Genomic DNA, 27,547 nt, shown 5'->3' on the forward strand with positions numbered 1-27,547 from the left:
CAATGATCAGCCTGGAGAATCTCAGAAGCTTAAATAGCTCTCTGAACTTCCATTTCTGCTTCTGTATCTACCTTACAAAGGGATTAGAGGTAGTGCAAAGCATTTTTTGCATACCACGCAGGGCACATGGTAAGTGCTGTCTCTTCCTCTTGAACAAATAAACCATAACGTCACAGTTAACTGAATTCCAAAATAGTGTTGATGCAAATAAATGTCTAGCTGGTGTTGCCCCAGCCGGGATGAGCACAGGGAGATGACCTGAAACGGGTCAGCATTTCTCGTGACTCATAAAATCGCATCTGCGGACCACCATCAGCCTAGCTACGCTGGAAGTCACTCCCTGTGTACCTTTCCCTCTTTTACTTCTCCTGCACTAACTTAGACTTTGGAGACTTCTGACCAAAAGCTCTTCTTCCTGTGTCCTTGAAGAAAGTGTTAATCATTCAATTAAAAGGCCAAAAATATTAACTGGGGGGAAAATAGGTTGTGATGTTTAGACTGCAATAGATTCATTTTTGGCACTTAAAAAATCATTCCGGCATTATCGCTGATGTACAAGCAATGAACTAGAATTGTTTTTATTATTCTAACTGATTAATTACGCTTTACCTGATTTTTTAAATGTTTGGGTTTTTTTAATTTTTTAGAACATTTTTATTTATTTTTGAGAGACAGAGAGAGACAGAGCGTGAGCAGGGGAGGGGCAGAGAGAGGGAGACACAGAATCCGAAGCAGGCTCCAGGCTCTAAACTGTCAGCACAGAGCCCGACCCAGGGCTCGAACCCACAAACCGTGAGATCAGAACCGGGCGCTTAACCGACTGAGCCACCCAGGCACCCCAAATGTTGGTTTACTTTTGAGAGAGACAGACAGACAGAGACAGAGACAGAGACAGAGGCATGAGTTGGAGAGGGGCAGAGAGAGGGAGACAGAAACCAAAGCAGGCTCCAGGCTCTGAGCTGTCAGCACAGCAGGGCTCAAACCCACAAACCCCGAGATCATAACCTGGAGCCAAAGTTGGGCTTTTAACCGACTAAGCCACCCAGGCGCCCCCTGGGTTTTTTTTTTAAGATTTTATTTTTAGCTAATCTCTACACACCTGACGTGGGGCTCTAACACACAATCCTGAGACTGAGTCACACACTCCACTGACTGGACCAGCCAGGGACCCCATGCTTTACCTGATGTTTAAATTGTCAGTTTGATTATTGACTATACTTGAAAGCAATTAATTTGAGAACTCTAAGATACGTGAAATCATTGTCATAAAGATAATCTTTAAATCAGACTGACAACTAATAACGTTTCATGAATGTGTTAAGATAGTTTTAAAAAGCACAAGGCGTAAATGGGAAAAAAAAAGGGTACATTTAACTGAAAACTTAACATTTTTGCCCAACAATAAACATCATAAACCAAGTTAAAAGACAACCCACCACCTGGGAGATTTCCCAACACATATAATGGACAAAGAAAGTCAATAAGAAAGGAGGCAAGCAAATCGATAGCAAATGTAAGCAAATAACACAAACACACAATTCCCAGAAGAGCAAACCCATTGTCCAAGGCACACAAAAAGATTTGTAACTTCGCTACTAATCAGGGGAAATGCAAATTAACCCTCCAAGAAGCCACCGCATTAGACATCTGTGATGGGCAAAAATATCCAGTGCGACATTACCCACTACTGGAAAGGAAATGGCACACTAGGAACGCCCGTGCCCTGCCAATAGGAGGACCTAGGAAACCCACGTGACCCCTTTGGAAAGCAATCTAGCTTTGTCTAGTGGCTGGAAAGTGGGCGCCGGGCAGAGCACAGGCTGGCCATGGCTACGTCAGCACGTGTTTTCGAATGTATGATTGCTGGCAGCAGCACTGCTGGGGAGCTGGTTAGAAATGGAATTCTCTATGGGAACGCAAGCTGGTGCAGCCACTCTGGACAACAGTATGGAGGTTCCTCAAAAAACTAAAAATAGAACTACCCCACGACCCAGCAATTGCACTACTAAGCATTTATCCAAGGGATACAGGTGTGCTGTTTCGAAGGGACACATGCACCGTGTTTAGCAGCAGCATTATCCACAATAGCCGAAGTATGGAAAGAGCCCAAATGTCCACCAATGGATGAATGGATAAAGAAGATGTGGCATATATCTACAATGGAGTATTACTCGGCAGTCAAAAAGAATGAAATCTTGCCATTTACAACTACCTGGATGGAACTGGAGGGTATTATGCTAAGTGAAATTAGTCAGAGAAAGACAAAAATCATATGACTTTGCTCATATGAGGACTTTAAGAGAGAAAAACAGATGAACATAAGGGAACGGAAAAAAATAATATAAAAACAGGCAGGGGGACAAAACAGAAGAGACGCATAAATATGGAGAACAAACTGAGGGTTACTGGAGGGGTTGTGGGAGGAGGGATAGGCTAAATGGGTAAGGGGCACTAAGGAATCTACTCCTGAAATCAGTGTTGCATTATATGCTAACTAATTTGGATGTAAACTTAAAAAATAAAATTAAAATTAAAAAAATAAAATAATAAAATAATAAAAAACAAAACAGAAAGAAAGAAAGAAAGAAAGAAAGAAAGAAAGAAAGAAAGAAAAGAAAGAAAGAAATGGAATTCTCTAGTCCCAGCCCAAGACTGCCTTCCTTCCTGGGGGTGCATTTTAAGAAGCAAGCCCTCCAGCACATTGCGGCCCATGCCCAAGTTCAGAACCGCTGCCCCAGAGAAACTCACACCTCAGCTCCCTCATGTTTCAACAGGACATTGCTAGAATACTGGGGTCATGGTTCTGGATACATTGTCTACAAAGGTGGTCTGACAGATCTTGGCTTTACTGGGACAGAGTGTCATTGAAAGTTAAGGGACACTGTGAAGGCAATCCAGGTTTCCTCAAATGTACACATTTGCACAAAGAGATGTGTACAAGGATGAACGTATAAAAAATGAAGCATTTAAAACAGTGTAAACAGTGGCCAATAGAAGAGTAGGTACTATGGGACATTATAGAGCAGTTAAAATTAATGAGATCTACATGAATCAGCAGGGATAAATCTTGAAAATATAATGCTGAACGAGAAAAAACAAGTGGCAGAATGGCACCTACAGCAGGACACCACATAACACTAAGTTAAAATCTCACCCAAAAATCTACATTGTCTTTTGAGAAATACACAAACCCTCGTATGAAGACATCAGGGATGTATGTCTGGAAAGTACGCCTGCTGATCTTATTATGATAGTGGTTATCTGTGGGTAAGATACGAGAGGGATGGGATACAGGAGTACAAACAGAACATCAACTGTAAGATTTTTTTTTTAAGCTGTCAAATAGGGTAGAGGGTTAATATTTGTTAAACCTGAGTTGGGGTAAAACATATGGCTTATATTAATGTGTGTGCTCTTGTGCGTATTCAAAGTATTTCATCATACTGATTTTAAGATTTGAAGTTCATTATATTTGTGAATACTAGAAAACCTTATCTCTGTACAAAAAGAAATCTTGTAAAGCTCAGCCTCAAGAGGTAGAGCTTTTAAAAACTGAATCTTTGTGACACCTAGTGGCAGCAGAAGGTTACAATCTAATACACGTTTAGAAACAAACTGGATTCAACATACCACAGATACCTGAATTCTTGGTTTAATTAACCTTTCACAAAATTTTTAAAGCTTGTGCTGTTTGTTTTGATTTGTGTTCTTAGTGGACCACATTTGAATATTAAAAAAAATTTTTTTTAATCTTTATTTTTGAGAGAGAGAGAGAGAGAGAGCGAGCAACAGAGAGAAAGGGAGACACAGAATCCGAAGCAGGCTCCAGACTCTTGAGCTGTCAGCACAGAGCCCAACACGGGGCTCAAACTCACCAACCACGAGATCACGACCTGAGCCAAAGTCGGACGCTTAACCGACTGAGCCATCCAGGTGCCCCTGAGTATCTTTAATGACACTTTGGAATATGGTGTTGTCTTGTATACATTAGTCATGGGGCTCAGACTCTGGTCTCCTAAAAAAACATCAATTATGTCACTTCCGGTGTCTCCCCACCCCGCCCTGCCACCCCACTCCCTGGGTCAGTGAGAGCAGCAGAGAGGAGCTCCGAGCTACACACCCAGCTGGCCAGGTGTCCATCCCCACCTCACACCAGTGCCCCCGCCTCATCTCCCCGAGCCCTCAATGGCCCTGTCAAGGTTCCAGATCCAGGTTTTTCCTATGCCCTCCACGTCCATTCAATCAGCTTCCAAGTCCACCTCTGGAATGTGTCAGACCCATCACTCACTTTCTCCCTGTGAGGGACGGGAGGCGGGACCATCAATCGCTCACATTCATGTTCCCCATAAGAAACTAGTTCAGTTCTTGGTGCGTGCGTGGTCAACCCAAGACAAATGTTCATGGAGTAGATTTCCACTGCCATGACCCAGGCTCAGACCCTCATTACCTCAGGCCTAGACTAGGACAACAGCAGCCTAAATACCATCTTTTAAAACCTCTTAAAACTTCTCCCTGTGACAGAGGGCCACATCCTCATCCCTCATTCCCAGTGAAGTTTGTCCATGTGCAGATCTCATTTCCACTCCCGTTGTCAGCAGACACGGTTTAAACTTCTTAGCTTGGGATGTAATGTGCTTCACAACCTGGTCCAGACCTGACGTTGCTCAACCTCCCTCCCCCAGACCCCTGCCCAGACCTACTATTCTTCAAGCTTCCTGAGGGTATTCCCATCTTCACTGCTCTGCTCACATGTTCCTCCTGCCCACCCACCATCAATTCTGCACCTTTGTTCTTGTGTGGGTGTCGTTTGCTCTGAGTCTTTCACTTCCATGCAGTTCTAGGTAGCGTCTCTCCATGTAAAAAGTTAATGGCACTACCTACCAAACTGGCCCTTTGGAGCTTGTGTCCTGATTTATCTGCTTGCTTGTGCCTTTGCCCGCCATCTGGAAGAGTGCATTTCAATGGTACTGACCGCCTCTCACACTGGTTTGTGTTCTCAGAAACTAGCACAGTCCTCAGAGGGAAGCCAGCTCAGAGGGATCTGTGGAAATGAGAAGAATTAGATAAAGGGTGAATGGCCATTGGTTGCAATTGGGATAAGCCCTTACAATCTTTAATCTGGAGGTAGCTGGCACAGGACTCTGAACAATGTGTTATACAAGCTGATCTCTTATATTTTGGCTAAGAAACCGATCACCTGTGGCTGTGGAACATGAGAGAAAAAGGAGTCGGTATCAGGCTCCCTGTATTGGGCTCGAAATATAAGAAGCACGGAGGGTCAAGGATGACTCCCACCTTCTAGATTGGGCACTTGGTTAGTAACAAAGCTACCTATCGTGCTGAAGAAATGAGGAAGGGAAAAAGCTACTAAGAAACTAGAGTCAACTCTATTTTAGACAAGGCTATTTTCTAACGCTCTTAGTATCCCACACACATTCAGTAGTTCTGTCAAACCGCATGGGGCAGCAAGGCCAGCTCCAAGGCTCATTAGTGAACAACTCTGCGTAGTTACTTTCTGAAACTTCATTCCTCCACACATTCAAACACAAGCTCATACTCATAGTCCCACGAACTCCTGATAGAGCCTCCGGCATTAAGAAGTGCTCCCTGTTAGTCCTCTCCCCTCTCCACCAATTTCAAGCCTTCCCACCCAGTCACAAGCCCCCTTCTGTCTTGCCCCAGTCCTTCCAGTTGGGATCAAAGCTGGACAATGGGCATTGACCCTGTTCCTAATTTATGGTCAAGTTCTTTGTAAGGGCCACAGCCTTCCTAAACACTGAACTCTTGCAGACGCCTCCCATGAGTTATGCCCCTTCTTGTCTCCTCACCTACCTTGAGCACCGCCGCCCCCCATCACCACCTTTCCCTGGCTGGGAATCTGCTTTGAACAATGCCTCTTACCTCCTTGCCTAGAGCCAAGTGCTGACACCCAGCTAATGGTGAACATGGTAGCCACACACTCCACTGCTGCTCGCACTTGACTTCAGATCCCGCCGGTCTTGTGACAGTCTGCCAATCCCCAATTCTAGTGTGCCTCCATTACCCATGGATGCTGTTCTACTGTTGAGTTTGTTATGGGGCACTGGGGAATAGGACTGAAGAGCTCTAATGCAGACTCCACTTACCTAGCACAGTACCTGGCAGGTAAGACAGCAGCAGCAACAACTTCACTACCTGTTGAGTGCTTACTAAGGGCTAGGCACCCCTATGAAAACTTCACATGAATTGAGTCACTTCATCTTCGGAGCAATACTAAGAGGCAGGCACTATTACTTATTACCCAGATGCGGAAACTGAGGCAGAGAGTAAGCATCTATTAAGTGCTTTTTTATTTATTTTTTTAATGTTTACTTATTTTTGAGAGGGGCGGAGGGGCAGAGAGAGATTGGGAGACACAGAATCCAAAGCAGGCTCCAGGCTCTGAGCTCTCGGCACAGAGGCCAACACAGGGCTCGAACACACGGACCGCGAGATCATGAGTTGAGCCAAAGACAGACGCTTAGCTGACTGAGCCACCCAGGCGCCCCTATCAAGTGTTTTTTGACTGAATGAACTTCCATTGGGCGCAAAGAGTTGTCCAACATTAATTCTGTGGTCCATTCCCCTGGCAGATGTTTTTTTTTTTTTTAATTAATTTTTTTTAAGCATTAAACAATAGATACTCATTAAAGGCTAAAATATCAACGTTCAGTTTATCCAAGGGTCATCAGGCCCTAGGATATATTAGGTCAAGATGCCCAAAAGGCAATGATACCAAAAGGCAATTATACAATTTACAATGAAAAGCACAACTATTAAGTAGGCTGGTCTTTGTATTGGCTGGGTGACACGTTATTGCCACAGGGAAGAAGCTTTTTAGGGGAAGCAAGTTTAAAATTACAAGGTGTTTGACCCCCACCCCCCAGCCGAAAGGCTTCTCCTCCATTACCTTTCCTCTTTTTCATTGTCAATTTTTTTAATATAGTCCAGCCTTGGGGCACCTGGGTGGCGCAGTCGGTTAAGCGTCTGACTTCAGCCAGGTCACGTGAGTTCGAGCCCCGTGTCAGGCTCTGGGCTGATGGCTCAGAGCCTGGAGCCTGTTTCTGATTCTGTGTCTCCCTCTCTCTCTGCCCCTCCCCTGCTCATGCTCTGTCTCTCTCTGTCCCAAAAATAAATAAACGTTGAAAAAAAAATTTTAAAAATGTATATATATAGTCCAGCCTTTATTAAAACTGGGATGCTCTTTAAAATGCACATTTCTGGTTTTTGCTAAAACTAAGTTAGAACTTCTAAGACTGAGACCCAGAAATGTTTATATTTTAATAGCTTCACCACTCCATCCAAATGATTTTAATGCACATTAGAGAATCTTTTTCATAAATCTGTACCCACTTCCTCACTTCATGCTGTTTATTCATTTCTCTTTCTTCCTTTTTACTTAAATTGAAATCCAAGTTAGTTAACATATAGGGTTATAATGATTTCAGGAATACAATGTAGTGATTCATCACTTACATATAACATCCAGTGCAGACTTTGGAGGCTGGTGTTCAGACCCTCCCCGGTCAGGTTCCTGCCCATCTGTCTTTGGCCCAGTTTCCTTCACATTGCCATGAATTTCACCCACTGAAAACTTACCTCTCCTTTAAGGTTCCTTTGGGAATGTTCTTGCTTTCATGAAGCTTGCTCCAATCTCATTCCCCTAAATGCTTAGCTTCTATTTGCACCAGGTACTTAGTTCCTATTATATGTGCACACAAGCTGTACTTGACCCAAAAGTGCTGTAGGGCAAAGGTCATGCCCTATTCTTATTCCCCATAGTAAATGGCAGGGCCAGGAGGAGGGCAAGGCAATCAGAGTTCCCCACAGCAAAATTTTAGAGGCACTCATTCTCAGGTTCATGTTAACTGCAGAGATGGCACTTAGATTTGGTTCTCTAGGGGCCACACTTATGCCACCCTGGTGACTACTTATGACCCTTTGACATAGATTGAAAATAAATGAATCTATAAACCAATGAATCAGTAAGACGACAGTGTAATGATTCCTTATCTTCTTTGTGAATGAAATTGGAGAGAATAAATGTAGAATGCAATCATAATCAGTGAGACAGAAAGGCAAGTCTGCCGGGGAGTTTCTAGGAATATAAATAAAAACACCAGGCGGACTCTCCCCTCTTCTTCCATGAGGTGCTGTCATGGCTGAATATAGCACCTGGAATTATTGACGGCAGCCATACTGGGAAGAGCCCAAGGATGAGACCGGTGGAGGCCAGAAAGGCAGAGCCAAGAGAGAGGGTGCCGGAGCCCTGACCCATCGCGTCTGCGGCCTGCCCATTCTCTGGACTTCTCGTGGGAGACAAGAGATCATTTGATCCATTAAGCCACTTGCATCAAGGGTGTCAGCCTGTTTCCAAGTCAGGGTTTTTGGTCACTTAGGTCAAGCAAAATAATACTGAGAAGTGTCATTTCCCAGGACAGAAGCGTGTGGCAGAACAGGGAGCCAGGCAATTTCTGCACCCTCTTCTCTTCCTTCTTTCAGGAGATGGGTGAATGGGTCTGGGTAAAGGCCCCACGCTCAACCTGGCCTCTCGAGCTCTCGCTCCTGAAGGTCTCGGGGATCAGGACCGGCCACAGCCCCACCGTGCTTCGGTCCTCCACGTGAGAAGCAGATCAGGCGGGCTCTTCAGCTGACACAGAGAGAACTATCATTCTCCAGCGGCTTCTCTTCAAACTAGCCAGGAGGAACAGGATACTCAGCTTTGGCCTGGTGTCCTGCACTCTCTGGTGGCCTTTTAGCATCTGTAAAGTTGATTCTTTGATTCCCGCTTGGCCCTTTCGGCCTGGTTCCAAGCAGGTTAAGAGACACAAGTCATTCGATACTTCCCAAACCCCCTAAATTCTTCTCAGAAAGTAACCACATTAAATTTCGCCAAATTAGGCAAGTTGAAGAAGCAAAGGAACAGGGATTTTCATGAGAAAAAGTCTGTGGCATCTGAACTCTGGTTTCAGGCGAAGGTGGACCGACAGAGACAGGCCTTGCCCTCACCTGTGAAACGACGAAAAACCAGCACCGTTTGGTGCGAAACAACAGCTGTTGGGACAGTAAACCTGAGGCAACAGAGGACAAAGACCTCTGAGGAACGGGGAACAGTGTTCCCTGCAACCGCATCAGCGCTCCGCCTTGTGGGTGAAGCCCAGTGGTCTCAGAGCCCGGAGTCCAGGGGTACCTCCAGAGGGTCCCCCTGAGTCTTCAGCTGAGTAATAAATGCATGGGGAGGAAGAAGTGATAAGAAGCCAAGGAAAGAAACTCTCAGATGACTGGAGGGCACACGAGCTCTCTCAAAGAGAGCTGGGAATAAGTTACCTTTCTGTCAACCACACCTCAGTAAAGTGGTCTAAAAATACAATGAAGATAGTGTCTCTTTCCACAGCCAAAGTGACAGTTCTCATAATTCACGCAACATGGGGCAGTGTCCCTAGAGTGTGTGGCCTTAATGGTGGGACAAAACTTGCCCTAGACTCAATTCTTCTCTGGTCCCACCTAACAAAGCTTCTTGAAAGCAAGACCAGAAAGGATCAAATTATTCCTGAGTACCTTAACGGCATCCAGAAACAAAGCTCACAAATATTTGGATGAATTCACATCTCATCCAAAATTACTCGGCGTAGAAGACGGTTGAGAGAAAAAGCGTCATCTCCTTTTTCACCCCGTTCTACCTCCTCCCTCTTATGCCCAGATCTGGCTGGGGATGCTTCCAAGAGGGCTACCCTGTGTCCCAGAGCCACAGTGATTCACCCCGCGACTAGCGGGCACTCACAGACTCTTGCTGTCAAGCCCCAGCACCAGACTGCCTGGGCTGCTCTGAGCCCAAGGGCCCCCTGAGCCCGCCCTTCCACCCCCAGCCCTCCACGAGGGTGCCCTCACAGGCCCAGGCTGGGGGGCAGGGGGACACGTGCTCTCTTGCTGCCTTAGACACCTGCCTGGCAGACTGAGACAGGTCATCCATGCTGGGGACACAGTGCCTGGTGGCCCAACTGACCCAGAAACCATCTCTCCAGGGTACCTGGGACTTCTTTCTAAAGAATATACAGAACTGATACAAGATAGCATTTCTCTTTTTTTTCAACTTTTTTTTTTTTTTTTTTTTTTTGGGACAGAGAGAGACAGAGCATGAACGGGGGAGGGCAGAGGGAGAGGGAGACACAGAATCAGAAAGAGGCTCCAGGCTCTGAGCCATCAGCCCTGAGCCTGACGCGGGGCTCGAACTCACGGACCGCGAGATCGTGACCTGGCTGAAGTCGGACCCTTAACCGACTGCGCCACCCAGGCGCCCCTAGCATTTCTTTTTAATGAAACCAGGGCTTTCCCCATTATTTTCCCCCCTTTCTCTCTTCCCATTTAAGCAACTAGGCTGTTCTGTTCTCATTGCCTCAGGAAAGATATATGAGGACCAAAAGCAGATCTTTTAAATTTTTAATTAATTTATTTTTTATATAATTGTTTTAATGTTTATTTATATTTGAGAGAGAGAGACAGAGTGCAAGGGGGGGCCGGCAGAGAGAGGCTGAAGCAGGCTCCAGGCTCTGAGCTGTCTGCACAGAGTCCGACACTGGGGCTTGAACTCACAAACCATGAGATCATGACCTGAGCCGAAGTCGGATGCTTAACTTACTGAGCCACCAGGGAGCCCCTAAAATCTTATTTAAGAATCCTCTTCCTGGCATTTATGTTTCCATGCCTATACCCTTCCTTAAATAACAGAAAGGATTCATAATAAAGACTTAGATTTGGAAGAATTTTAAAAAAGAAGCAAAGTTCTCCCTAAAGTTCAAGGTTGGGTGTGAAACTTCCAAGGGGCCAGGAGAGCAGTCAGGGCCCATGGACCACCCAGCGCCCATCCAAGGAAGCCCCCTGCATGGCCTGTGTCCAGCGAGAGCGTCTCTCCAACAGTATCACCAGGATATCTGCCCACACTGGTTGATCCAAAGAAATGTTGGGTCTTGGTACCCCAGAACTTGGCATCCTTCCCCATCCAGCCTTATCAGTAAGCATGGATTAATGGTCCTACAAAGTATCACTGCCGAGCAAACTGGAGAAATCCTCACAGTCCACTTCCAGGGGGAGCTCAGATCTAAGGCATGTCGAACACTCCCAAGTCCTGCACAGTGGCAGCCCCTTTCACTCTTCACAGACCGTAGCCTTCACCTCGGGCAATCTTGTTCTCAGGCGCGCGTGCGCACGCGCACACACACACACACACACACACACACAGTCTTTTCGGCTCATCTCCCATTTGCGCCTTCCGGTTGCTTGGGCAAACTCTCTCTCTTGCTCTCTGAGGAATCCTACAAACAACCAGTTGCATCGGAGAATCCAAAACAACCTGTTAAGGCTACCCTTGAAAGCCCATTTATAAAGCTGTCTTTAGAGAAAAAAGAAAAAAAAGCAGAGTTCAGGTTTGGAGGAAAAAAATACAGTTGGGAACCTCATGTTTTGAAACTTGAAACAAGCAGAAAAATGCATTGCTCTTGGGTTGGTTGATCTTACAAATCTTGATCAATGTTTAATGCAACCTAAAAGCAGAATAAAAAGTAAATATACTTTAATACAGTCAGAATTGTGGAAAGGTACAAGCCAAAGAAATCAGAGTTGGGGTCAATTCTATGTGACTATGTAAATGAAGCTTTTCGTTTTCGAACTAGTTCAAGTAAGATCCAAACTCAGCATGATAACAATGGTGTTCTCAAGCACAGTGTTTATCAACCCATCCTTTCTTCTCCTTCTCTTGCTCCCCTCCCCCCTTTCTTACTGTTATCCCTACCATTCTTGTAGGGGTCCTCCTCCTGTGTCCACCCCTTAAATGATGGAATGTGTAATGGATGTGCCTGAGCCTCGTCCTGCACATTCTGCACGTTCTCCTAGGTACCCGACTCCCTCTCCTAGCTTCACCTAGCTCGTATGCCAATGGCTGCTATGTCCCTATCTCCTGCCTGGACATCTCTCTTGTCCTCTGAACCTGTACTGCACGTCAACTGGTCTTTGGCCACTTACATCTGCGTATCTCAGGGTCACCTGAGACTCAACATGTCCACAACGGAAGCCATCATTTTCACAAAACCTACTTCCTCTTCTTACGTTCCTCACCTCAACAAATGGCTAAGCTCTGAGTCCGGTTGGTTGCCCATGGCAGAAACCTGGGCATCACCTCGACTTTCTTCTGTCCCTTATCCTCCCAGCCAATATCAAATCCACTGGGTTCTCCCCATCTCTGCTGTCTACACCCTGATCCTAGCCCTGGTCATCTTGCATCTGGATAATTATAAAACCTCCTAAGTGGTCTCTCTTTTCCACGCGTGCCCACTCAAATCCTCTCTCTCCCCTCTAAAGCCACAGCTCCAGTCCTCACATAAACCCTTTCAGTGAATCCCACTGCACTTGCCATACAGAGCACAGTGTGATGTGGCCATTAGCCACTTCTCCAGCTTGGAGTTGCACCATCTCCAAGCTCCGCACAACCCAGCCAGCGTCTGAGCTGGGCCATTCCGTTCTGTGGGAATGTCTTGCTCTCCCTGTCTGCTGGGCTGAGCTCAGACTAACCCCTTAAGTTTCATCTCCTCAGGAAGACTCATCCAGGCTAGGTCTGTCCTCTTAGGTGCCCTTGGCCCACGCCGCACCCCCCACCCCTGCCCCGAGGGCAGGAGCCCCATCTGTTCTGTGCATTTGTCTTCGCTACCTCCCTGCGTGGTCCCAAAACACAGCAGACATTTAATGGAACATCTCTACTAACTGATTAGCACCAAGCCCTTCTAGTTCCCCCTTGTGAATAGGCCACCGATGCCATCTCTCTCTCCATTACTGCATTAGCCTCCTAATGGGTGTCCTCACCTCTCTCTCTCTCCATCCTCCCCTCCATGCTGCTGCCAGAGAGCTTTTCTAAAATGCAGTGCTGATAGCATCAGCCTCCATTGCCTTTAGGATAAAATCTACGGCATCTGGGCACAAATTACCAGGCCTTTCACAGCCTGGTTCCTGTTCCCTCCCCTGCGTGGTCTCTCCTCCTCCCTGCCTCACACCCCCAACTCTCCCCTGTCAGGTCTCTAGCTGTCTTGTACTCTCGCATCCTCCCCCTCGCACCCCCAGCAATCAGTCACCAACTTCCTTCAGGAAGCCTTCCCTGATAGGGCTCCTCCGCTGGGCTGGCTGTCCCATTTTGTCAGTGCGCATGGTTAGGTCACTAAATACATCCTCTGCCAGGACAGTCCTGGTCTATACCCGCAGGACTGGCTCAGATTAATAGCTCCCTTGTTCATTGTCAAAGCCTATTGCTCTGGGCAATAAACCACTTGTTCCCTCTAACAATGACTATCAATTGCTTATCCAATCGCCTATTTCCCCCCTAGACAAGGTAAAAAAAAAAGAAAAAAAAAAACTGTTTTATTCACAACATCAGGCACAATGCCTGGTACCTAGAAAACACCATGTGTTTATTAAACAAGCATATGTACTTATATACTGTAAAAGCATGCACTTTCATTAGGATATTTATTTCATTCTAGTGTTTGTTCCTGAGAAACAATAAGCTGGCCCCCAACATTTAACTTAAAGATTATGTATTTCACCAGATGATTTTAAATATATATCTTGAAGAGATTTTGAGATTTTCAAAACCTAACTCCAAAATATATATACATCACCCTCTGCATATGGCACACCATGACCTCAGCTCCAGCTTCCAGCTACTTTCCCATCAGTGCTGACACATTTGCAAGGAGCCAGACCTGAGCCCAGCCTGCCCCTGGTGGCCAGGAGCACAGGTCCACAAAAGGGCAGAAGGCCGATTGGGAATATGGTCAGCACTCGGGGAACTGGTTTCTTTCTATGACAGTAAGGGCCCATTTGCCATCCAACCCAGGCCTCACAGGCACTAGGCTTTCCCAGAGTAAAACAAAGCAAACAAACAAATCTGTTTTTCACAAAACACTTTCTTAAGGATACTTACATCAGATAGCATTGGCTCATCAAGTTCTTCCACTCTGCTCAGGTTAGGTGCCCCATATCGATCGCTAATTTCAGCTAGCGTTTTGCCTGAGTCTGGGGTTATATCCTACAATCATTAAAATTCATTTCTAATATTAGATGTGTTCAAAACAAATACGTTAATTTTCTTTGATTTTGGTAGGAGATTTCTGAATTACAACATCCAAATTCAGTGTCATTAATTAATGGAATGAACCAACACCTGTTAATGGAGAGAGAATTCTAGAGATAAATGCTAAAACTTACTTAAATTTAAGAAATTTAATTTAATACAGAAAATTAACATGTATCATTGGAAGTAAACATATGGCCAATAAATATCTCACGACATTCTGGTTTTCAAAAATGGGTGATGGGCGTTGAGGAGGGCACTTGTTGGGATGAGCACTGGGTGTTGTATGTAAGACATAAATCATGGGAATCTACCCCCAAAACCAAGAGCACACTGCACACACTGTATGTTAGCCAATTTGACAATAAATTAGATTTAAAAAAAATAAAAAATACAAACGCAAACCAAAAGTCCAATTTTTATCCATTTTGAGATTTTGCTCTAAAGAACACTGTACTTGTGAACTGTTGTTACTAGAACACATACTTGGACTATCAAGTTTGATAATTTCCTTATTAAAAAGTTTAGCTCCGGGGCGCCTGGGTGGCGCAGTCGGTTAAGCGTCCGACTTCAGCCAGGTCACGATCTCGCGGTCTGTGAGTTCGAGCCCCGCGTCAGGCTCTGGGCTGATGGCTCGGAGCCTGGAGCCTGTTTCCGATTCTGTGTCTCCCTCTCTCTCTGCCCCTCCCCCATTCATGCTCTGTCTCTCTCTGTCCCAAAAATAAATAAACGTTGAAAAAAAAATTTTTTTTTTTTTAAATAAAAAGTTTAGCTCCTAATGCATCAAAGTTAAGCTTTGCCCCCCAGGACACTCATTCATTTCACGTGACACAGAATAATGTTTCCTTCTCACCTCTGAATGTGAACTATCTTCACTCGTAGGTATGTTTTCTATATTCATTCTCATCTCCTACAATATATAAAAATGAAGAAAAATATTTGAATATACTTTCCATTTTGATTCCATGTTTAATGTTCAAGAAGGTTTATTTTTACATAGTGCTATGATCAGTTTAACAGCAAACATGTCATCACTTTTAAAAGGGTGACCTGAATACATTTAGTACAAAACTGCAGCTCACAGTCTCATTTAACACTTGACACTAATAGAAAACCATGTTTTATTTATAATTGAACACGACTCTTTAAAAAATGAAATGATCTGAGACATCAAACCGAAAGCCAAATTATGTCAGGGTGACAAGTGACAAAACAAAAACTTTCCTTCCATTTGACATCACTGAATCCTCACCAGAGAGAAAGGGGATATACGTCCCCATGTATTTAAAAATTTTTTTTTAACGTTTATTTATTTTTGAGACAGAGAGAGACAGAGCATGAACGGGGGAGGGGAAACAGGCTCCAGGGCTCTGAGCTGTCAGCACAGAGCCCGATGCGGGGCTTGAACTCACGGACCGCGAGATCATGACCTGAGCTGAAGTCTGCCGCTCAACCGACTGAGCCACCCAGGCGCCCCAACGTCCCCATGTATTTATGTGTGTGTGTGTGTGCACATGCATGTATATCCACGTGCCCTCCAACATTCAGACTGAGATAACATCAGCATCTGTGTTTTTGTTAACTACGTGTGTTTTTAGACTATGTATAGGGTTTTGAATTTATCTTTTTTGTTTGTGTTTTATCTTAGTATTTTATTTTTTTAAGTAGGCTCCATGCCCAACACATAGCCCAATGAGGAGCTTGAACTCACAGCCCTGAGAGCTGAGATCAAGTGCCTGACACTTAACTGACTAAGCCACCAGGTGCCCCTTAATTCATCTTTTTAAGAATCTCATTTTTGATTTCAATCCATTCTTCCACCTTTCAAAAAAGTGCTCTAAATAATGATGCTCTCATCTAAGCCATGAATAGACATATTCAATGAAACCTACTTCTATTTTTCATTTTAATTGTGGAATAAATCGAGGCTGGTTATAAACATAGAATATAAAATATCCAGTTGAAAGGTATAACTCAGTCTTTCAGAAGTTTGGTCTATGTGACACACACATTTTGGATCCCAGGGAACATTGGCCAAACTAGAGGTCTGACATTATACAGACAGTCAATGGAAACAGACTTTTTTTTTAAATTATTTTTTTAATGTTTTTATTTGTTTTTGAGACAGAGACAGAGCGTGAGCAGGGGAGGGGCAGAGAGAGAGGGAGACACAGAATCCCAAGCAGGCTCCAGGCTCCGAGCCCGACATGGGGCTGGAACTCACGAACTGTGAGATCATGACTTGAGCTGAAGTCAGACGCCCAACCAAATGAGCCACCCAGACGCCCCGAAACAGATTTTTTAGCATAAGTCCCTGCGTAATTGAATGAAAGACATGAAACAGCCATATAAAAATATTTTGAAACGTAAAAATATTGTTGATAGCACATCTAACACGAGGAAGAAATATGCGACTGTCTCAGAGATCAGAACGCCCTCAACGTTACAAAGAACTTAACCTTCAACATCAGCTACCATAGTCAAGGACCACTGTGCCTTGACTAAAATGTTGCTAACATCCCCAAGAGAGAACTCTACTGCTCACAAAGCAGTTTCACATATACAGTCTTGGCTGATCCTCGCGACAAACCAGTAAGATAGTGCTAGTGATATCTTGTTATTCTTATTTTTCAAAAAGGCAAAAGGAGACTAACAAGGTTATAAGACTTGTGTCAGTCACACAGCTAATGTGTAGCACGTCTATGAATCCCACGTTATAACAGCTGGAAGAAACAGTTTGAGGGTTCTAAGAGGTTTTAAATAAAGCGGGCAGGTATAAAACTTCAAATTACCTTCTCTAATTGTTCTTGAGCTCTGTGTAGTTCTTCTACTCTTTGTCTCTCTTTTTCTTGCATTTCCAACTCCAGCTGGAGTGCCAGCTGTTGCTGAATATTCAGAAATAAATAAGTCATGTTAAAGTCAGATCAATTGCCAGGAATTAACTCTAATCACTCTGAAATGTCCCAGGATAATTAAGTTCATACCTACGTAAATTTCAGACGCTTACGAGAATAAATGATCACAGCCGCCTAATACTTTAGCTTTTACAAATATTTCCTGAAGTCTAACATAAAAAAGGAAGCTTCCTTAATTGCTAATTTGCAGAAAAGAACAATCTGCACAAAATCATGTTATTTTCTCTGTTCTTCTTAGAGCAACAAATGAGATTGTCGTACTTTTTTTTCAGATAAAATCTCTTCATCCATAGATAGGTCTTCAAATAGCCAAACCTTGGTTACAGAAGAGTGGATGAGAAAACCTTAAGTATGTTATCTGAAACCACAGATAATCAACAGCATATTTGGTTCCAACTCAACAGACATGCCACACTAGAATAGGGGTCAGCAAACTAAATTCTGTGGGCCACATCTGAACCCAGTCCTGTATTGTACAGTCCATGAGCTAAGAAAGGTTTTACAGTTTTAAATGGCTGAAAAATACTGAAAGAATAATATTTCGCAACACATGGAAATTACAGAAAATTCAAGTTTCGGTGCCTATAAACAAAAGTTTTGTTGAAACACTGCCAGGTTCATTTGCTTACTTATTGTCTGTGACTGGTTTTGCAGAACGGCGGTTGGGTAGTTGCAACAGGGACCATAGGTGGTACTCTCATCATTTTCTGCTCTGCTCAGCACACTACAAATCACAGTCATGCCATTTTATCTCAACAGTTCTTGGGGTGGCATGGTATCACCACACCATGACATTTTTTAAAACAGTGCACACCCATCATGTCAAAACAAGAAAAGATGTGGATTTGGAATGTTGCTCTCTGAAGATACAGTGGAGAGTGGATTATTTTATTATCAAATTAAATGGCAAAGTATGGTGTTTACGAAGCAATGATACTTTATTAAAAGAACGCAATACTCGGAATGCAAGCTGGTGCAGCCACTCTGGAAAACAGTATGGAGGTTCCTCAAAAAACTAAAAGTAGAACTACCCTACGACCCAGCAATTGCACTACTAGGCATTTATCCAAGGGATACAGGTGTGCTGTTTCGAAGGGACATGTGCACCCCCATGTTTATAGCAGCACTATCAACAATAGCCAAAGTACGGAAGGAGCCCAAATGTCCATCAATGAATGAATGGATAAAGAAGATGTGGTATATCTATAGAATGGAGTACTACTAGGCAATCAAAAAGAATGAAATCTTGCCATCTGAGACTATGTGGATGGAACTGGAGGGTATCATGCTAAGTGAAATTAGTCAGTCAGAGAAAGACAAAAATCATATGACTTCACTCACATGAGGACTTTAAGAGACAGAACAGATGAACATAAGGGAAGGGAAGCAAAAATAATATAAAAGCAGGGAGGGGACAAAGCATAAGAGACTCATAAATATGGAGAATAAACAGAGGGTTACTGGAAGGTGTGTGGGAGGGGGGATGGGCTAAATGGGTAAGGGGCACTAAGGAATCTACTCCTGAAGTCATTGTTGCACTGTATGCTAACTAATTTGGATGTAAATTTTAAAAAGTAAAATAAAAGGGCACATTTTGTAAAAAAAAAAAAAAAAAAAAAAAAAAAAAAGAATGCAATACTACCAGACTAAGCACATGTCATCACAATATTCTCAGCCCACATGAAAACAAAGGTCAGAAGTATTAGAAAATTTAAGCAGAATTACTTCATCACAAGATTTCTTCACAAAAATTAAAAATAGAAATGAGACTGCAATGGAAGCAAGTTCCCAAGTGGTTCCTTTGTTAGCGAAGCAAAGACGCTCACTTACCAATGATGATTTAATGACGTGTTTTGATTTCAGTGTCCTGGGGGCAGGGGGGGGGTGGACTTACATTAAGATTTTGGTGAAACAGTTGCTCAAAGAGTTGATGGCTTTGGGAGCAACATCAACAGGCAATTAAAAACAAGGCGAGTTATTTTGAGCGATTTTCCTTGGCTCCTGATGGGTAGACTAATGTTCCCAACACTGCTCAGGGGTTACTGTTTACTGGAATCAAGGCTGAGGGTTTTTGTTTTGTTTTGTTTTGTTTTGTTTTTTGCAGAGAGAGACAGGGGAGAGGGAGAGAGAGAGAATCTTCAGCAGGCTCCATGCTCAGCGCAGAGCCTGACTCGGGCTTGATCCCACGACCCTGGGATCACGACCCAAGCTGGAACGAAGAGTAAGACGCTCAACCGACTGAGCCACCCAGGGGCCCCAGGGCTGAGTCTAAAGTGACTGAAAGATCAGCCTCTATGAACAGTCTTCATGGGACAACTACAGGCAAGAATATTTTCGAAGAAGTCGAGAAACATTAATTCAGTCAAACCAGCAGCGAAACCTGCTAAGATGTGTTACAACCAATGGTGAACGGAAAGAGGCTTAGTTGGACACGTTTACCAAGCTTGTGAAAACACAGCGTGGAGAGCCTATGAGTCGTGGCCGTATTGCCCACCAGCAGGTGCTCTGCAGGAAGCGTCACGTGCTCTTGAGCCAGCGGGACCAGCAACACCTTTCCTTCACCCTTACGAGCGTGCCCATCATCAGTTCTGTGAATTTGTGTCAGGAACGGAAACCGAATAAATCTAGGCTTGCCCTACACACAGCAGTTCCACGGCTTCACCGTGAAGCCGAAATTTGAATTTTCTATACTGGCCATGTATCATGAAATGAAAACATGGTAACAGTTTAGTGTGAATTTTGGGGCTCAGGACCAAGATTGAAATTTTTCTGAATGAGAAGAATCATGTTCAGTCACTATTATCAAACCGTAAATGGCTTTGGAAATAAGCTTTTGCTACAGACCTAATAATGTTTTTAAATCGATTCAAACTAAACATACAAGGTGAAACAGCACTAATATGTAAAAATTTAGCCCTGCCGGACAGACATTTCAACAACACCTAATGTTTGAATCACCATGTCAAGCTGCCTCATTCACTTCCCATGCAGGCAAAATCTAAAACAAGAAACTAGACCCCCATCCCCACACAAATCTGCAGCAGGTATATTTCCCAATCTCAAACTATAGATCCAGAGTTTTGTTGGGTTTTTTTTTTTTTTTGGCCTTGATTTAAGTGCAAATTAAATTTCCATATCCCCAAATCCATTTAACTGTGTGATTGAGAAGCTTTTACCAACCTTCAATTGGAAGTGATTAATCTACAAGGTAATGACATGCCAAAAGGCAAAACAAGATAAAAATCTAACAGAATTCTACAAATGCATTTTAGGAGATAAATATGGTCAAAATTATATGCACATGGACTGATAATCAGTATTTGGCAGGAAGCATCTCTAAGCTATTTTCAAAGATGGAATACTAAAATCTCATTACAGATCAGCATTCACAGATAAATATTTTCAATCAATTTTGATGATAAGGAACATTAACTCTGAACTCCAACTAAGTGAAATATTATCTTTAAAAAATAATTTAAGTCTTCCAAGTAGTAAGCCGGATTCCAAAAAGAAAGTTCTATTTTGCAGTCAATTTTATTTATTTATTTTTTTTATTTCATTGACACAACATTTGTGGAAATTCGTTCTCTCTTGCTATGTCTACATAATACTCCATAATACATACATATCCCATTAAGAGCACTTTAAAAATTTTTTTAACATTTATTTATTTTTGAGACAGAAACAGAGCATGAACGGGAGAGGGTCAGAGAGAGAGAGAGAGAGACACAGAATCTGAAACAGGCTCCAGGCCCTGAGCTGTCAGCACAGAGCCCGACGCGGGGCTCGAACTCACGGACTGCGAGATCATGACTTGAGCCAAAGTCGGACGCCTAACCAACTGAGCCACCCAGCGCCCCAAGAGCACTTTAAAGTTATGCTTTTAAAACACATCTTTTAGGGGCGCCTGGGTGGCGCAGTCGGTTAGGCGTCCGACTTCAGCCAGGTCACGATCTCGCGGCCCGTGAGTTCGAGCCCCGCGTCAGGCTCTGGGCTGATGGCTCAGAGCCTGGAGCCTGTTTCCGATTCTGTGTCTCCCTCTCTCTCTGCCCCTCCCCCGTTCATGCTCTGTCTCTCTCTGTCCCAAAAATAAATAAACGTTGAAAAAAAAAATTAAAAAAATAAATAAATAAATAAAATAAAACACATCTTTTAAAAATAATACATTTTGACAAATAAAGAGATAATAAACAGGAGTTAATATTTATTTACAAAACGTCGTTGAAGGGAATTTCTTGGTAATTTTGTATCATGCACACTAGGATAAAAGTGATGGGGTAGGTAGCCAAAGTGCAAGAACACATCACTCAATCCACTTGCAGACATTCGCAGAGGAAGTGAGATAACTAATCTCTCAACAACAATGCAAAATGTACTTGGCAAATACCAACCACATTGGTCATCAGAACCAGTGTAACATTTTCGGGAAAATTTCAAAACCTAATTCTCTTCTTCACACATGAGTAAAACCATTAGAAAAGGTATTCAAAAAACAAAACAAACAAACAGACAGACCGGCTTTTATACCTCCTCAGTAAGCTCTTAAGTAGAAAATGGCAGTAAAAATACTTCCCAGTTCACAAGGGCCCAGGGTTTACTGGAGAGTGCTTAAAAATCAGTAGCACTAACTGTGAGAGCAGGGAAGTGACCAGAGTCCCGAAGCCCAAGCTCACTGGATCCAATGGACTCCGAGCGCCTCTATGTGTCTTTGCATCTCGGTCTCACTCTCTCCCAAGCTCTTCTCTGGTGCTCCCTCCTCCCGACCCACGTGCCCCTTTTCCTCGTCTCATCTATTTCTGCCCACCAAGCTATTTCTTTAACTGGTCATAAAATCTTCTGGAGACTATTACTGTTATCTTCCATTCCCCATACAATGCTCAGGGTTCAATGCACAGTGGATCACTTCACGCTGGTCAACAGGATACCGCGAGAGGAGTGCTTGATTTCTAGTATTGCCAACTTGGATCTAAGTAAGACAAAGTGGATGAGTCAACGAACGTTAAGTGCCGCTACATTTGTGACGTAGCTGCCTTGGGGGAGGAGAACTGCTGAGAGGTTCTCCTTATTCTGATAGAAGGGGGCAGACACTGGCTGTGGAGCTGAAGAACAAGGGCAGCTTCTCGAAAGTTGGGGCAACTACAGCAGACACTCACCCATTTGGATGATCGTTTGACATCCAACTCAATGCTTTGCCACCTCCTGATAGGAATTAGCCAAATGACTAGATAAAAAGGAGATTGGGAAGCAGTAAAGTTTTCAATAGCCATATCTGTCTAAGGTGCCTAGAATGTTCTCCCCAAGTATCAGGCATGAGAGTTTAGGCAGAGAAACTGTTTGCCATGTCTATACTCTCCTTCTTATCCACACACCCAAATCACGGGCCTCTTTCCCTTTCGCAAATGTGTAGCTGTGACTCGAGACTCTAGAGTTAAGTACCACGTGGTAGAATGGTAGGGATGACCTAAATTTAGTTCAGAGGCTCTTCATAAATTAAATCGGTCCAGAAGCCACCCTGGAACTTTCCCTATCTTGTTTACACTCCAGGACTCATCCCTTAAACCGTTCTCTTACCAACATCTTCAGCTCCCTAAACCCGTTACCCCAAACCTACTTCAGTCAAGGGGTCTGCCCCTTCCACATCTTCACTCAAATATCTGGCCTAAGTGGAGAAAACCCATAATCATAAAACCAAACCAACTGGCAACATTATAAACGCCTGGTCTCTAACTCTAACAGGGTACTCCATGCCACCAAGCAATGCTAAGTTTCCTGGTCAACTCTAACATCCTCCAAAGCCACCATTTCAAACCCTCACCGCTCTTCCCACACCTCCCACTTCATCGCCCCATTCTTGGAAGATGATCATGGTCTCTACTTCATAAAGAAGAAAGAGTCATTCAGAAACTGCTTTCGACTTTGTGCCACAAAACCTATACACCCACGTGTACCCAGACTATCCTCTCCCCATTTCTTAACATCAACCACTCCCTTCCCCTCTGCTCCTAAAAAAAACCCAGCCTCCCTCCTTGAAAATCTCCGTGAAAGCATTACCTTCACTCACCGTCTCCCCCGTTATCCTCCCCCCTCCCCAACACACTCCTCCTATCAAGGTCACCAGTGGCCTTGAATGAGCACTTCACAGTCTTGCTCTCGCTCAACCAGCAACTGACTCCTCGGGTCTCACTGAGACGCTCTCTCCCCTTGGCTTCCATGAGAACACACTCCCTGGGTTTCCTCCTACCCCAGCTGCTGCTGCTTCTCTAGTAAAGAAGGCGTAGATACAGAAACACAGAAACATGAAGATAGAAGAAAGCCATTCCTAACTGACTAGCGATGGGGAGTTTTTCGCCATTTGGGTCGCACCGCACTGAGGCTGGCCCCACTAATTCCAGTCACCCCTGAACCCCCACGCTTGTCTCACCTGCTGAATCAGGAGCTCCTCTGCTTTGAGCCTCTCCATCATTTCCTGCTCTATCAAAGCCAGTTCTCTCTCACGCTCCAGGCTGGCCATTTCCTTCTGTCTCTAGCAGTGTTCAAAAATAATATCAAGTGACTAAGTGGAGATAAAACAATTTGTGAAAACAATCTTGAAAGCATGTTAATCACCAACAATGGGGAAAGGGTAAGGAAATTTTACTTCACCCGTGTGGAAAATGTGTAACATTTTGGGGAAATGTGTGTTTTACTTGAACAAAGAGCATAAAATTAAAATTATACAGTGGGTATGTTCACGATTATGTAAAAAGAAAAACTACAAATGTATAGAAAATGTATAGAAAAAAGACTAGAAGAAAGAGGTCTTCTCTGGGTATTTTTTAATGTTTTTGATATTGTCCAAGTTTTTCTATAATAAACATGCTATTTTTATAAACAGAAAGAAAGAACACTTGAACTTTTTAAAAAAGCAAATCAGACCAATTATTTGACTCTTCTACTGTTTTTTAATGCTTATTTATTTATTTTGAGACACAGCACATGCAAGTGTGCATGTGAGCAGGAGCAGGAGAGGGGCAGAGAGAGAGAGGAAGAGAGAGAATCCCAAGCAGGCTCCACGCTGTCAGCTCAGAGCCCACCAGACGCAGGGCTAGATCTCAGGAATCATGAGATCGTGACCTAGTTGGACGCTCAACCAACTGGGGCATCCCTCACTCTTCTAATTTTCTACAAGAAGGTCCCCACTTACCAGCTGCTCCATGGTCACATTTTCCTTGTATTTGTAAATCCACAATGCTAAATATTCTATTGGATCCACTGGGCGAATTCTCGCCACTTCTGCAAGACCTTGAGTTAGACACGTCCCAAGGCACTTTTGAAGATATGTCGACTCCATTTCTCACCCCTAACCTCTGAAAGGTAAATGTTTTTGCATTAATGCAGGAAATGTTCAGTAAGGCACAATGAAAGTAGAAAGTAGAGTCTGGCGAGGCCAACAAAGCATTACATCCTGTCACCAGTCGTGGGCGCACCCCCCCCCCCCCCCCCGTCAGGGATGACACAAAAAAGCTGGCTCCGGGGAAACTTCTCACAGTTTCCAAAAAAGGCTCCACAGATGTCACTACGACTAACACTAAGACGCGCTTTCAAAATCCTGAAGGGCTTTCGAGTCCAGGAGTCAGAGAAGAGCAACAAACAAAACCCCCAACCAGCAAAAGGAAGGAAATAATAAAGATTAAAGCAGAAATAAATGATACAGAAACTAAACAACAACAAAACAACGACAAAAAAAGAAAAAGGGTTACTGTCGTTGGGAGCTGACTATACGCCAAGCAATGCATGTGTCACTTAATCCTCACAACATGGGTAAAAAATCGGTATTATTTATCCCCACTGTGTGGATGAGGAAGCCCAGACACAAGGAGCGTAAGTCCATATGGTGGAGATGGGATTCATACCCAAATCTTCATTCCAGAGCCATTACCTTCATGACTAAGATGCTCCTCCCAAGCCATGGGGGTCCGTTTTAGAAAACATCACAATACTCCACCTCAAGAGACCACAGAAGTCCATGAATCTCTAAGGACAAAGAATAAAAAGAATTCAACCTTCAAAAGATAGCATAAGAGGCTCCTAATGCTTTGGCCCCAATTTCTTTGCCCGCTCACCTCCAGACATCTCCTCTGCCACCAGCACATCCTGGGATCTGACTATACTGAACATTCTGCCATGCTGCCAGTCACACCTTGCACACTTCAGTCTCCAGGGCTGTTGTGCATAATGATTCCTCACCATCTCCCAGCCTGGGAAATGTCTCTCCTCACCCGCATGATGTAGGTCATCTATCATTCCCTGAGCCTTCCCAAGCACCGTAAAGAAATTCTTCCTTCTCCAAGCAACTCACACAGCACCTGTCATACAACCTGAGAATCATCTGTGTACGCGCATGGCCATCCTCCCTCTAGAAGACAAACTCCTCCAGCTCCTCAAGGAGTGTGTTTTAATCACAGGGCAGACACGCTGGTTTCCCATGGAGGCAAGTGAACGAGTTTCTCCATTCTCCCAATAATGTCCCAGTCTATTCAGTTATGAAGATGGACAGGAATAATCTTAGACCAGATTTAATTTTTTTTGAGAGAGAGACAGAGCATGAGCAGGGGAGGGAGAGAGGGAGATACCGAATTGGAAGCAGGCTCCAGGCTCTGAGCTATAAGTACAGAGCCCGATGCATACAGAACCCACGAACCGTGAGATCATGACCTGAGCCGAAGTCAGATGCATAACCGACTGAGCCACCCAGGTGCCCCAATCTTAGACCAGATTTAAAAGAGAGAAGAGAGAGAGAAAGAGAGAGAAGGAATGAAGGAAGAAGGAAGGAAGGAAGGAAGGAAGGAAGGAAGGAAGGAAGGAAAGAAAGAAGGAAGGAACAAGGGAAGGAAAGAAATGTAGCAACAACTGCATCTCAGGTGCTTTGAAAAAACTAATCACCCTCAAATTACCCTCACGGCGTCCAGTCTCTTCTGAGAATCTAATGAGATATAATCGTTGTTCAACAAATATATACTGTGTGCCTATATGTCAGACATGAGCAATTATAGAGCAGAGAATGCCAGCATGTCTGGTCCTGTCCCTGGACAGATGCACCTAACATTCCGCCTAAAATTTCAGAAACAACAACCTCCTGAGGTTCATCCATAAGCCCCACCTCTTCTCTCTCATTTGATGGTGGTGAGCGTACAAAATGGTATAGTCCCCATGGAGAGGAATTTAGCAATATCTAGAGAATTAAACAGATATTTACCCTTTGAACTATCAGTCTCACTTCTGGGGATCCTATCTTGCAAAAATATGGAGTGATGATACATACACATAGTTATTTTGCACCGTTATTTAGAATAGTCAAACTGCAACTGTATCCAAAACTTCTTCATTAAGGGACTGACGAAATACAGCAACACAATGAATTACTGTGCATATAAAAGACACGAGGAAGGTCTCTAAAATAGGGAGTGACCTCCAGGACACTGGGAGAAAAAAAAAAGCAAGGTGCAAAAACTGTATATAGTATGTTTTGCATTAACAACAGCAGTGGAGAAAGGAATGTGTATATGCGTACATAAGTGCAGCCATAAAAACTTAAACTCTAAAAACTGGCACAAATGAGCCTAATTCCCTATCGAGCTGGCATGGGTGTCTTAACCATACAGAGAGAATGACAGTATTACAGATAGTTTGAGACACGGTATCTTCACTGTGCTTCTTCCGTGGGATATACTCTAAGGACAAAAATAACTACATTGACAGGTCAATATCATCTGAAGTGGAGTAACACAAAACAGGCAACAGATTCCTGAAAATACATGGGAAAGGGACCATGTCCCCAAGGAAGAAACCTCTGGCCTAAGAGCGGCTCCCAATGGAGGGTCAGTCTCGGATCTATGGGCATGGCTTAGCAGAACCCAGGTAACATCTGCTACCTCGCTTGGCATGTTTCCTGTCCACGAAATGACAATACCCATACACAGGTTCTTGCAAGGAATGTTACTTATCATAAACACCAACGGACGCATCGGCGCAATAGAAGAAAGCTCTTTCCCACAGAAACAGCTACCTCAAGCCCGTAGAAGTCGTCACAAGAAGTACAAAGAAGTCCTTTTGCCCATGCTTAGGAGAAAGCCGGCCGGCCTAGTGAGAAAGGACGGGCCCGGGTAGAGTTTCCAGTCCTCTCCACCCGGCGGCGCAGTGCCGCCAGCGGGGTTGAGGGGGAGGGGAGGGAAAGTAAGAGGCGGAGGAGGAGGCGGTAGCAACGGCGGCCGCCCCCAGGCGCTGCACTAACCTCGCTCTGCTGGGGGAGCCCAGGCGTCGCCTGAGCCCCCCACCGCTCACAAGGTCCAACGGCCCGAACCACCGCGCGCGCGGGACCCCAGCCAAGCGCCAGCAACAGGTCTGGGCGGCGCCCGCGCGCTCAAAGTCGCTAGGCATCTCCCGTCGCTAGGCAACGAGCGCGCGCCTCGGGACGCGAGAAGGCGCGCTGCGGCGGGTAAGGGACCCCGGCGCGGGGCGCGGG

General features: G+C 44.3%; 1 protein-coding gene across 6 annotated transcripts; it reads right to left on the bottom strand.

The window, feature by feature from the left end:
* Positions 1-4,142: 4,142 nt before the first annotated feature.
* Positions 4,143-27,447, bottom strand: DYDC1 (DPY30 domain containing 1). Of its 6 annotated transcripts, none has more exons than XM_043596720.1 (9): positions 27,317-27,447; positions 27,092-27,165; positions 24,965-25,059; positions 24,230-24,392; positions 23,468-23,569; positions 16,924-17,016; positions 14,985-15,041; positions 13,982-14,086; positions 4,143-5,041 (listed from the first exon to the last, which is right to left on the bottom strand). In XM_043596720.1, the coding sequence occupies exons 4-9, from the start codon at positions 24,374-24,376 to the stop codon at positions 4,997-4,999; spliced, it is 549 nt and encodes a 182-aa protein (XP_043452655.1). In that variant the 5' UTR covers positions 24,377-24,392; positions 24,965-25,059; positions 27,092-27,165; positions 27,317-27,447; the 3' UTR covers positions 4,143-4,996. The 6 variants fall into 6 exon arrangements, with proteins under 6 accessions (XP_043452655.1, XP_043452657.1, XP_043452656.1 ...); XM_043596726.1 differs by lacking the exon at positions 4,143-5,041 and adding an exon at positions 11,455-11,555; XM_043596722.1 differs by lacking the exon at positions 24,965-25,059.
* Between the last annotated feature and the right edge of the window lie 100 nt (positions 27,448-27,547).

The sequence above is a fragment of the Prionailurus bengalensis genome, chromosome D2, assembly GCF_016509475.1.
Source record: "Prionailurus bengalensis isolate Pbe53 chromosome D2, Fcat_Pben_1.1_paternal_pri, whole genome shotgun sequence".
Taxonomy (NCBI): Eukaryota; Metazoa; Chordata; class Mammalia; order Carnivora; family Felidae; genus Prionailurus; species Prionailurus bengalensis.